Source organism: Falco peregrinus, chromosome 1, assembly GCF_023634155.1.
Source record: "Falco peregrinus isolate bFalPer1 chromosome 1, bFalPer1.pri, whole genome shotgun sequence".
Classification (NCBI taxonomy): domain Eukaryota; kingdom Metazoa; phylum Chordata; class Aves; order Falconiformes; family Falconidae; genus Falco; species Falco peregrinus.
This window is the reverse complement of record NC_073721.1, coordinates 43,481,104-43,494,016: the sequence shown is the minus strand read 5'-3', so window position 1 is coordinate 43,494,016 and position 12,913 is coordinate 43,481,104. Positions and strand designations below refer to the sequence as shown.

Sequence of the window (12,913 nt, the reverse complement as noted above, 5' to 3'; positions counted from 1 at the left end):
CACAGTGCTACTCTCCTGGCTGATAAATGTGTTCCTCAGTGTGGTGCTGCTCGCCTAGAATAGTTTATTGAAGGAAAGATGCATTTAAATAGGGCACAGTGGTAGCATGTTAATCTGCCACAGATAATAGTTACACTGCAGTGCATTTATTTGTTGCTATCAACAATGTAGTTGCAAATTTGGGGGCACAACAGACCATATAAAAGCTGATTTTATGGTGGCTGCCATGCTAGAGCAAATTGTTTGCTACTTGTGCTACAACATGTATGCAACAGGTGATTTTTTTTTAAACTCCTATATATTTTCCCCTAGTGAAACAGCAAAGTAAAACCGGCTTCCGAGCTGCTGCTGCTCCCGCCAGTTGTTTGGCAGTTACAGGGTTTGCAAAAGAAGCGCTGGGAGCAGATTTTGGTGAGATTTTGGTTTTTTCCCCTCCCTGTTCTGCTTATCCAAGGCACTGAAGAGGGTCAACACAACAAACACCAGCTGTGCGATGGAGGTGCCCCTCCATCAGGGCAACTTTCGGTTTCCCTTGTTATAATGTGCTGGAAAAAGCTTGCGGAGAAGGGAGCAGGAGCCAAGACACTAGCATGGTAGATGGTGCTGAGCGACCTCAAGGGAATGGAACCCCGCTTCCCTCCTGAGCTGCTCTGTGTGTTTGCCAAGGCTACCAACTTGCACGTAATTATTTACATTCTCTGCTTCTCTATTTTTGGGTGGGAGGGGTAGTCGCCTAAGGTGTGTAACAGCAATTTGGGGAACCGATCTCATCTTGCATGTATGTTTTTGGGAGATGATGGCTATTACTGGGCCCTTCTGCAGTTAATTACATTGTAACTCAAGGCATTTTTTCCAGTATTATGGTAATGGCAGTTCCTCTCCTACTGATCTCTTTTTTAACTTTCCTCCTGTTTCTAAGAACTGCTCCAAGCAGTAAGCTACTGTGGACCTGAATAATTGAAGCAATATTATCTATGATAATATGTACCTCTGTCATTTTCTGTTTCGATGGATTTTTTTTTTTTTTTTTTTGCAATAAACATCACACTACTAGCAATAACATTTCCTAGAGTGCTTGAAGGGACATAAAAGCAGGTCCAGTAAACTGAGCAGTTGGTTACCCCAGCCTGTTCCTGGTTACACAGTTCAAACAAAGCGTCTGTCATCTGTTTCTCAGAGATTCAAGAAAAATAACACTATCCTGTGATGCACTGGTGGGCCAGGACACTGCGATCAGCGCCTGCGGGGGTGTGTTGCCTGCAGCTCTTCTTCTAGTCTTGGGTTTCAGTCAGAAAAGTGAAAAAGAAAACCTGCTGTCCCTCGCCCAGGGTATTCACATCCCCTGACAAAACTCAGAAGTGATTGCGAGATGATTTTGCACAGCTGTATTTCTTGCCATGGTGCCCCTACACAATGTTGTGATCATCTGCCAAACGAGATGAAATGGAGTAATTAAGGATTGTGACAAAATAGTTTGGCTTCTGCTCTCTACCTGGAAAAAGAGCTTGTCTGGTTGTACGTATGTGTTTGGTTTTTAAAGATTCTGTAATAAAGGAAAAATTGATCCAATTAAAAGTGCATTGCAAATGGCTCATTTTCTTATTAAGAACACTTCATCTCCTCCCTTTGGTGGCAGATTGGTTTTTACAGCCAGTGGGGATTAGACTTGGGAACACAATGGCTACGAGACCCCTTTTATGCTGTCAGGTTGCAGAGGATAAATCTGAGCTCCTTGGCAGGTCTCATGTAACTTTATCTGACACTTCCCTACCCACCTCATAAACAAATACTAGAATGTCGTACCTTAATTCATGCCGATACTCCCACAAGGGCAATATCTTACTTTTCACTGTAGCTGATACCTGATGTTTTAAAGGTCTGGCCCAAATTCACTGGCATGGAGCGCTCAGTAAGAGGATGTGGAAGCCTGGCTGAAGGCTTCATCACCTGCATCCCTGGCTCATCAAGGGGCTTTCTGGCTCAGCTCTGTCCCTCTGTGGAGGTGACATATTTGCTGGGGCTGGTAGCAGGGCTGCTATTAGGGTTCACCTATTATTCTGGATAATTTTGATAAATGCTACAAAAAATCATGTTAGAAACAGTGTATGTAGGCTGAGCCAGCAGAGAGCTAAGCAGTTCGCCGCTCGGCATTCCAGGGCATCAGTACGTCAGTATGTGCAGGCTCTCCCCCTGCTCCTGCTACCCAGCTGGGTTTGCGGATCTGAGTGAAGGCAGCTCTTTAAACAGCTACGAGTTACTGGTTTATCAAACACAGAACAACTGTCGTGCCGCTGCTGTTAGACCCTCCCTGCCACTTTATGAGAAGTTTGATTTCTTAGGGTAGCGGCAACTGACAGCCAGCGTTTCTTCTAAAGGGATGAGGGAGACAGCCTGTTTCTTAATCAAAGGGGGCAGAACTATAAAAGTAAAAATAAAGCCAGATGCTCCAAGTCTTTTCTATTGTATAGTTTAAGTGATTTTTCTGGGTCATTACTCAGTGCGAGGATTTAAAGTTATTTCATTTTGCACAACTAATTACTCGACTTGCCTGGCAATTTTGGATTACAATGAGCAGTGCATAAGGTCATTTAGCAGACTGAGTCATGGCACATATTTTAGTCTAAACTAAATTTCACGGCAACCAGCTAGATTGTTTTTTCCTCCTCCGAACAAAATGTCAAAATCTGAGGGTTTGAAATAAATATAATGGCATACACCGCAAGCAAGTAAGAGTGTTACAAAGATTAAATAGAGTGGTTGTTTATAGGAACAGATCTCAAGGACAGGGAAATTCTATGCACTTCTGACCGAGCAGGTATAAGGGTAAAGCCATTACCTCCTTTAATAGATGCAGAGCTTGCCTTGTAGCTTTCTTAATGCACCTGATTGCGTCTAGGAAATGAGAACTAGAAGTTCTCGTGGACTAGTTCAATCTTAATTGTGTTATGGCAGTATCAGACCTGAAGGGAGATGAATGAGAACCTCAAGAGACAGAAGGGATCCACAGACCCCACTCAGAAGAATATGAACTGCTATTTTAGCAGAGCTTGAGGTTGTGTCCTTACTATGGCTTGTGTTTTATGAAGAACTTCTGTCTGAACTGCTGAGTTCACAAGAAAGCAGGAAAGCTGTAACCTCTTAAAGGTAAATGCGATCAACAACATATAGTTCAAAAGGAGGAAAGTATTGGGGAGGCTGGTGGGCAGAAAGCCTTCGGGAATGTGATAGGACCTGCCAGAGCACAGCCCCTCCATGGGCTATTTTAGTAAGTGACCTGTTGCTGAGAGGGAACATCTTTCACATCTGTAGCAGCCACTTCCCAAGCTCGGCTTGCTGGCTGCCCAATGTGGCCAGGTAACATCAGCCCAGGAAACTATCCAGAGATCATAGGAAATGCAAGAAAAACAAACATTTCACTTACTGCAGACCTAAAGCAACGTAACGTGGTCAGGTAGTGAAGCCCTCTGAGTCTCCACCACCCATGCATAGCACATCCCGAGCCCATCAGCATCCCTCCCCGCTCCCCAGCTGAGCTTCTCCCAGGTCCTCAAGTGGCAAGGGAGAGGAGCTCCTGCAAGGCTGCGTGCTCCTCCTCCGCAGCACACCACCAGCATGCCATTTCTTTTTCCAACTTTTCCCAGCTGGAGAACAGAAGTCTCCCACGCTGAGGCTCAGCTAGTCTGCACCATGTGAAGGAAACGAGTTGTCACTCAAATGCTTGACAAGAAGAGACCCTCCACATTGCTGCTGATAACGTTTCCATTTTCTCTAGGTGCTGGGGCACTTACAGACTTTTGATCTGCATTTCATGTATCACAGAATCATAGAATGGGTTGGGTGGGAAGGGACCTTAAAGATCATCTAGCCATCTACTATCATAGAGTGAATGAGCAAGCTAGAACAGCTCTTGGGAGAGTCCCACCAGGGCTGTCAGGTCTTGCTGTCAGATTTTGCTGTCACAGCACCTCTTTCCTTTCCCTCACTGAGCTCTCCTCCTCTTCCTCATCTAGCCAGACTGAGGGGCCACAAAGCAACCAGGTCTCTGATACATGTTTATCAGCGAATGAAGCGGTCCCTGGCAGGTGGATATGCTGGATGGAGGGGTCGCTGTCTTTCCTCCTGTACATTCTGTGACTCTTTTTGTGGCAGGGTGACTCCCAGCCTCCACCTCCAGTTTCATTGCTGAGCATGGCAATATACGGTGTGGAATAGACCAGTTTGCATCAGCAGTCCTGTCTGTGTCTCCTCCCAACATCTTGCCCACTCCAGCCTAGGTGCTGTGGAGAGGGAGCCTGGGTGCTGTGCAAGCACTGCTTAGCAGTGGCCAACGTGCTGGGGTGTTATCAGCACTGGCTTAGCCACAAACCCAAAGCACAGCACCACAGGAGCTGCAATGAAGCCAGTTCGCTCCATCCCAGCCAGACCCAGAACATTCTTACACACAACAGGAGGTGGCCAGGAGTGTCACGTTTGTCCCAGCTGCCAAACAAAGATGCTCACATAATTGGTACGAACTTAATGAGGTGCCATCAGTGTTAAATACTGGCTTCGATGGGGGAGAAAACTGATGAGGGCTCCTCTGGTACAGATCAATGGCCAGGTCGATCTCAAGGTCCCTGCTCAGAGTTAAAGCATTGCTTGGCTGCACAGAGCCAGAACTAGCAGCCCAGAAAATGGGCTTTTAATCACTCTGCATGAACTAAAATTGGGGTTTGCTTTGCTCTGCTCACAGGCTAACACTGTTCCTAGGGGGAGAGCCTGGGGGCCGTTTCCATGCCTGCCCTGAAAGGAGCACAGCACTCGTGTGCTGCAGCCCTGCCTCCGTGCCTCCCTGGCTCTCTCACTTGGAGGATTCACTCCTGCAAATCCTTAGGAACAAGGGCAGGCAGCTCTTTTGCCTTGCTTTCCCCAGCACACACCTTATCTGCTTGCAGGAGGAAGGAGAACAGTTTGCCTTTCTAGAGGCAGAGCAGCCTGCACATGCCAGCGGTGCCCGCAGCCCACCCACTCCAGCAGGGCTGGGGGTCCAGGCAGTGAGAAGCCACCAACTTTCTGCTGTCCCTGGCGAGAGCCAGATCCCTTTCTCCTCCATGTGGCTGAAGGAAGCACTCTGCAGACACCGACCTATATCACAGGCTCCTGTGCCGGCAGCGAGCGCGGTGTTTGGGCTGCTCCAGCCCCTGCAGAGAGCCAGCACCTGGCCTGGCGCTTTGCACGAGTCCGGCTGCCAGCGGCGCGGTCGCCTCTTCAAGACCATGTTTTCAATTAGGGCTCGACGCACGGATTGTGCACCTTATTGGCAAAGGCCTCCTCCCGAGGCCTGCCGATTGATTTATGAAGTTGATTAAAATATCAAAACAATTTTGTGTGATGCTGCAAACACGCTGCAGTGTGCATTTTTATCATAGTTGGTGCTGTTCCAATTAGCTCGAGACTCTCCTCTCCCCGTCCTCTTCTGACCTGCTTTGTACGCTAACAAATTACAGTTATCCTGGCCTTACTTTTGTATTTATTAGTGATGATGCATATGTACACTCTCTGAGCAGTTCGGAAACGGGCTGGCTAGCAGCGGGGAGCCCGGCAGGCCAGAGCTGTTTCTGAGCAGAGAAGGCATCCAGAACTGTCTAGCTGGACCTATTTATGCTGATCCTCCTTATGTCACTGGCAAAATGAGGGTAGATCAGTGGAGAAGCTGGGAATAAAATCCATCTACCATAAACAGCAAGCTCTTTCTCTTAGTTAACTGGGGCTTCTCCCGGAGTGAGCGAGCCCTGGGTTTTCCCGTGATGCCTTCTCTGCCCACAGAGCTGATCTCCCCCAGTATCAGCAAGAGCCCTCAACATCCTCAGTGTCCTTTCAAGAGCATTTTCTGGCCATCAAAGAACTAAGTACAACACTGGTCCCCTCTGCAGTGCCGCCAGCCCCAACGTCCAGCCTCACTGACCCCACAGCTACTGAAGCCACAGATGGAGCCACACACAGAGAACAAGGTCAGAGCCAGCACCCAGTGCCCAAATGCTGCACAGCCAGAAACTAAATGTTTATGTCCAGGCATTGCATGCAAAACTCGGGGGGGATCCCCGGGGTCCTGTGAGTGCTTTGGTGCTCTGCTGGTGGTGGGCAAGAGTGCTCTGGATGCCTCTAGCCGGCCAGGGCCGTCCTGTGAGCAGCATGGGGCAGGCACAGCTCCAGGGGTGCTGGTGGGAGCTGGGTGGGGAGCGAGGGTGCTCGCCTCGGCCAGCTACATACCATGCACTAAAAAGGAAATTATTTTGTCAGCAAGGCACTGCTCACCTCAGGCCCTGTGCTACTGCGGGGCTTTGCGGTTGAGCCCTGGGAACCACCGCTGTCCACGGCCAGGAGGAAGGTGGGGGTTCAGAAATGGGAGATATTTCACCACCAGATTAAGTGTTGCCACTGTTCATCTCCCCTCTGGCCCCAGCACCGTGAAACAGCAGCGATGCTTGCGCCAGGCTGAGGCTGCAGTGACTGCCTCTTGTTCCCATGCGGCATCTCCAGAGAAACCCAGTGTCTGCAGTGACAGTGCTGGGGCCATGGAGCCATTCCGGCTCTGCTCCCCACTGACACATTTGCCCAGGGATTGCAGGGAGCGTGCCCAAATGATTAATACCTTGTGAGTATGTAAACAACACACCTCCACCACGCTTTCTGCTGCTAAACAGGGGCATTGCTATGGCAAACTTCATTTATCACTATTTAAAAGCAGAACAAACAAGTACAAGGTGTTGTAAATAACGCTTACAAGACGAGCTGTGCTGGGAAGACAGGAAAAAAAAAAAAAGAGCAGAAAGCAACAGAGGCAGCGGTGGGAGCACACCTCCATCCCATCTGTTGGCTTCCACCAAACGAGGCCACTCTCGGCAGCGCCCATGGGGCACGACACCAGTGCCTTGACAACCTCCATTACCATCAGCCCCACAACGGGCCCTATAAAACACCACAGACCCAGGGAGTATCCCCAGCTCCCTGGAGAAGAGAGATGAATTGGCAAATGGAAGGCTCCAGCGATAAGGGAGTTTTTTATAAACATAACCTAATTGTATTACTTCAAAGTCCTGAAGTTTATTGCCCTGTTTAATGATGTGTCTCGTTATTTATGGTGTAGCACAATGAGTCTGCTATTGATTTAATACACTTCTTTAAAGACCGTCATTGTCACAAGCAATAAAACGAAGCCATTCTGAGGCAGTTCAATTATGTCACATCTCCATCACCTGACCCCAAGCACCCCGGTGTGTGGGGGCCACCACAGCGGGGCTGGGGGCAGCTGGTGAACTGGGTCACCCTGGGGAAGGATGGAGCCAAAGGGCAGGAGCAGGCAGGATGGCTCAGGGGTGCTGCCCACGGACATGTGCCACCATTGCCTGCTGCTGGGCAATTGGTTTGGTACCAGTCTCCTGTATGCGCCTGCCAGCCAGCATGGTGATGGTGTGTGCACAGCAGAGAGGGGATGATGGGTGGAAAACAGCACGAATGATAACCAGCATTTGTGACCCCACCCATTCCCACCGCCCTCCTCACCTTTCTGGTACTGGAGCCAGAGCTGCTGCTGGACCTTCTTACTGGGGAAGTGGATGGTGCAGCTGAATTCGGAGCCATACAGCGCCTCCGCGATGTAGTGGGAGCCAAACTGCTGGATGAAGGAGAGCAGCTCCTCCCGGCTGCTGTCCTTGGTCAGTATCTTCAGGATGTTTGCAAAGCCTGTGGGAAGGAGGCAGGGGATCGTGGGTCAGCCAGGCAGGGCTGCCAGCCACAGCCTGGGGGGAAGGAGGCCCAGAAAATCCCTGCTCAAGATGTACACATCCCCACATGGGTGCAAAATGCAGTTCCTCCTCTCTTGCCTCCATGGTCTTTATGATCCTTTGGAATCCACAACCAGCTATTTGCACTGGGCTGTGGCTCTGGCATCCTGCTATGATTCCTCTCCCTAAGACACTTCTCAAATCATTTCAGAGGGATGTGCACGTGAACATGTGTGTGTGCACCCACGCCCCCACACTCCCCTACATACCCTCGCGCCAGCTCTGGCCCATTTTGCAGGCTGCTGGCACACTGTCAGCGCTCTCCGCAGAGGATGCGCTTGGCCTTTGCTTCGCAGTAGCCATAACCAGAGATGTTCTCCTGGTGTAAGGATTAATTTATTACAGACTGCACTGCAGACCATCCCCAGTGTCAATACCCTGCACAACCGATAACTATTTTTAGGAAAGCTGGAGACAGCCCAGAAGGACACGTGGGGCTGGGCTGATTGCAGCTCCATGGGTGCGCAAGGGCCAGGGCACCTCTTGAACAACGCCCTGCAGTGTCAGTATAGACAGCAGGGACTCCAGCACAGGACAAGGACATGCACCCTCACTGGTCTACAGAGATGAAATATTGTGGAGGCATCGGTGGCATCATTTAGAGCTGGCTGATATCATCATTTTGGTTCAGTGGTGGAACGGAACACATACTGCAAGAAAATACGTCATAACTGTCACCAAAATGAGGTTATCTGGCTGGTTGGTTGGTTGTTTTATTGAAAGAAAAGGTTGGTTTAATAAAAAAGCTAGAAGAATTCATTTTGAGCTGAACCCAAATATTTTTTTCAGCTCTAAGCAGGTTATTTTATTCTGGGGCTCTGCATCTGTCTGCACTAAATCTTTTCTTTCTTCCTTGTTTTTTTCCCTCCATTTAAAAAACAGGTTGATTTTTAAATAAAAAATGCTGTTTTGAAATGAAAAGGCAAAACATTTCAGGTCGTAACAAAATGTTTCAGTGCTTCTGAAACAAAATGTGTAGCTATAAAAATGTGGAAGTGAAATGTTTTGACGTTTGCAGGATCCTCCCGCCCACCCCTTCTTCATCTGCAACTCCCTGCTTTATATGACCCACATTTACAAGCGCTTTGGGTCCTTTTGAAACCACATTTTTTCAAGAACTTACTGGGTTTCATACATACACATATAAACAGCCACCCCCACATGAATCCTCCCAGAAGTCTTGCTTATTAGCCTGATCCTGGCTCTGACCTCAGCTCTTGGTTTGTGCAATTGAGCTGCACAAACACCCTGCCTCAGTTTCCCCCCTGTAAAATGCAGGAAGATCGCTCTGCCTGCCTCTGCAGCAGCACTGACAGCATGAGCTACTGCCCGCGCAGAGCCTGGGGCTGGGAAACGCTGGTGAGATGCTTGGCACGACCATGCCTTGGGGCAGAAGACCACCAGCCACCCACCCATGTGGACACACGTCTCCCTCTTATCAGAAACCCTCACCTGCAGAGAGGGTGATGGAGCTGAGCTTCACCCTGTAGAGGTTGCTCCTGACCCGCCAGTGCTGCACCATGGGGTAGCCCATCGCCTCGTCATACTTGATGTCCCCTGCAAAGGAAGAGCTGATGCTCAGCCCCTGCTGACCCCACAGCCACGCTCTGGGAAATGCCTAATGCTTGCACAGAGCAATGGCTTTGCTACACACCACAGGGGAGAGAAACGGGATGGTAGCAGGGATGGCAACCTCCAGTGGCTGTGCCACGGGGTCCTCAGGCTGCTGGCAGGACCAGCATTGCGAAGGCTGCGGCTGCCTGGAGCTCACAGGGATGGAGATGCTGCCTTGTCATGCCAGGGCAGACTCGCAGAGCCCATATGCTATTTATGCCCCGGACAGACAGGAGGGATGCCATGAAGGAGCCCAAGACCAGCACCTCAGGAGTGCTGATGCCCCTTGGGCACCATGCTGGGATCTAGGGTGGGAGAAAGGGTTCTTGCTCCTGTGCTCGCCCCAGCAGGAGCTGAGCTCAGGGGCAGCTCGTACCAGTGAGAAGCTGGAGGTCAGGAAGGGGCTCCGAAAGGACGCCACGGCACTGCTCCTCCACGGGCAGCGGGATCACCATGAGGCCATCGGCCAGCTGTGGGAAGTCCTTGATGAAGTTATTCTCCCTGCAGAGAGAAAAAGACAACTGCAAAGCAACGATGCAGGCCACGACCAGGCAGGGGGGCTGAGCTGCCCCAGCAGCATGGGGACAGAGGCCGAGGGAGGGCGAGGGACACCTCCAAGCAGGAGACCTTACAGGGGATGAGGTTTGCTGCCCCTGCCACCAGCCACCCCTGGCAGCACAGCCCTCCAAGGTGATGCTTAATGAGCTCCCCAGGGACCATGGCTCCGTTAGTTCTCCAGTAACGTGGGGCTGGTCTCAGCCTGGGGACCCAGCCACTGGTTTTGGCCTGGATTTTCAAAGTGTGCCACTGGAGAGGGGGAAAACAGCAGCAAGGAGAGAGGAATGGCTGCTACACCCCAAAACTGCCCCTTTCCACCACCTGCACCAACTTCCAGTATAAAACCACCAAGCACCAGACCACGCACAGCTGGGGCTTTGCAATCCCAGACAGCAGCATCACCCCCGCGGCTTTGCCCCCAGATGACTGGATCTCCAAAAGGAGTAAAAGGCACATTTACAGACAGACACCCAAAAAAAAAAAAAAAAGCCGGCGCGTGCAGCTCACAGCACGATTTTACCACACCTGGGGGATCTTTTCTAACCTTGGCAGGTATAACATTGTATAATAGGCCCCTAATGAATTGTTTCTAGAACAACGATGCTGGGGAAATTATTTGAAATGGTGAACAGACAGGTCTCTGGGAGACAAACCTCCCCCGGCAAGCGAAATGCCTCGCGCCTGCGCAAAGGAAACGGGAGGGGGGGATTTTAAATATTGATCTTAGAGCCAAAATATAGGCCAGGAGGCTCTGCGTCCTCCAGGTGCAGAGACAAAAGGGCAGCAGAGCAGAAAAAAGGGAGGTTCCTGCAAAATCAGGTCAGCCCCAGGAGCTGGGGGGAGGCTCAGGCTGGCACCGCCCGCCCGAGCGGCGTGTTTTCTGAACAGATCTTCCTTTAAACAGCTGCCGGTTTACCTCAGTTTTACTCCCTGCAGCCCATCCTAGCAGTGATGCTCCATCATCCTATGTTCATTTTGCAAGTGGGGACACCTTGGCCATCTCCAAGGGTCCCATTGTAGCAAGATGCTGAGTTGGTGGAGCACTTCCTTGGGGCTCTTCTGATGCTCCAGGGCCAGGATATGGCCAGTGCAACCTGTACCAGTGGCAAGCAGAAGGCCATATCCCTGTGCATATGGGAGCAGTCCCACGTGGGGATGGCCCCAGCCCCAAGGTGGGCGAGGAGCACTGAGATGAGCCTTCACGCTGCACTCCCCATCTCAAAGCTGCTGGCACCTGATTGCGTCTCGGGAGCTTCACTTTAGGCACAGTTGGAGAAAAAGTGGTTTATTTGTCTGAGAGGAAAAGCCTCCCGCTCACATATGTGCTCGCAAATCTCCTGTCGCTCACACCAGGCGTGGGATCCCCCACGGCTGAGTGGTCCTTTGCTGTTCTGAGCCCTTTGCTGTTTCAGTGATGCAAATGGCAAAGTGCAATTACTGCTGCAGACAGGAGCGGTGTGGGTGGTGGGAAGCAGGGGCTGCAAAATTAGGCAGATCAGTAGGGAATATGGAAAGAATCGTGTTGGTGTCTCTGCTGCTCTGCCTCAGCTGAAAAGGGAGAAAGCTGTCAGTGTTACCAAATCCCAAAGCCCCACAGAAGCGTGATGCTGCACCAGAAAAGCAGGATGCAGCTGCACTGAGCTCACCTGCCACCCCGGAGGACAGGGACCGTCCCCTCCCTGGTGGGTCAGCCCCACACCCTGCACTAGGAGATTAGCTCAAGGGCCAGGCAGGTCACACTGGAGGCCTGCCTGCATCCCATCTCCGAAAGGACCAGGAGGAGATGCTCAGGACAATGACAGTGGCTGGTAGCACCTTCCCAAGGACTCTCACACCGCCTTGCACAAGGGGACAGACTCAGCGATGCCAGAAGAGCCCAGCCCCAGGGCACAGAAACACATGGCACGGCAGACACCAGAAGACTGCGTTAACCCCGTGCCCTGCATCTGAACATGGAGCAGAGAAGATGCAGAAGCAGCGTCTCCTCCATGCAAACCCACCCGGACCATCTCACCAACACCCACCCGTGCCATGAGCTCATGGATCGGCTGTCCCTGGGCACAAGGCCAGCCCACCTGGGTGGCAGGACAGCTGTCGGGGGCTGGTGGTCCATGCACTGGCAGCTCAGGAGGGAGAAGCTGGAGGAGACGCACACTGGTGCCAGGGCAACCTGCACGCAGCAACTGCTGCTCAGAGCTGACGCCTCTGTGAAAAGGTATTTACCAAAAAGCCACGCTCGGTGGTGCCGCTTGCTGTAATGCCATTTGCTTTAACTGCTCCGCAGTCGAAAGGTCAAGGAAAAACAAGGGGCCAGAACGAGTCGAGGCATGGGCATACACACTGGTGGGTGCCCACAACGTGCTCCCGTAACGGGAGGGAGCAGCGGTACAAGGCAGGACTTCAGGAGGGCTTCAATGATGCATTTTTGCTATCAAAGCCTTCCTGGGTCTCCACCCTCCTTCCCCACCTCCAGCCCCTTGCTCCCTGCCTGCCCAAAGCCAGGATGAGCCGAAGCTGCGTGGAGGAAGCACCCGCTGGACACAGGGTCCGGGCATGGCACAGCCCCCCTGTAGAGTCCTTCCAGCTAACACTGCGCCAAGCCCCCGCTGCATCTGGGCAAACTGGGAGGGCAGATGATGGGGATGCCCAAACCCGCTCGTGCCCGGCAGGCGTGGAGGGCAGTGTGCTGCAGAGCCACAGCCGGCAGAGGGCTGCAGCTCCTCTTCCACTGCACCTTACTAATAACCCTGCGGCTCGCAGTGCTGCTCACTGTAGAGGCACAAAAAAAGCCTTTCTGCCAGGCTTCTGTGCTCTCTGGAAGCTCTGATCAAAGCCATTGGGCAATGTGTGCAGGGCAGGGAGACAGACGAGGGGAGGCATGTGACAGCATCCTTGCGCATGTGCTGCTGCACATGCCT

General features: G+C 51.6%; 1 protein-coding gene across 1 annotated transcript in view; it reads right to left on the bottom strand.

Moving 5' to 3' along the window:
* Positions 1-12,913, bottom strand: part of ASTN2 (astrotactin 2) — a 354,170-nt gene that overhangs the window by 118,381 nt on the left and 222,876 nt on the right. The window contains exons 14-16 of the mRNA XM_055802618.1: positions 9,814-9,938; positions 9,276-9,380; positions 7,543-7,722 (exon numbers count right to left, since the gene is read on the bottom strand). Coding sequence (XP_055658593.1) covers positions 7,543-7,722; positions 9,276-9,380; positions 9,814-9,938 — 410 coding nt within the window. The remainder of the gene's footprint in view (positions 1-7,542; positions 7,723-9,275; positions 9,381-9,813; positions 9,939-12,913) is intronic.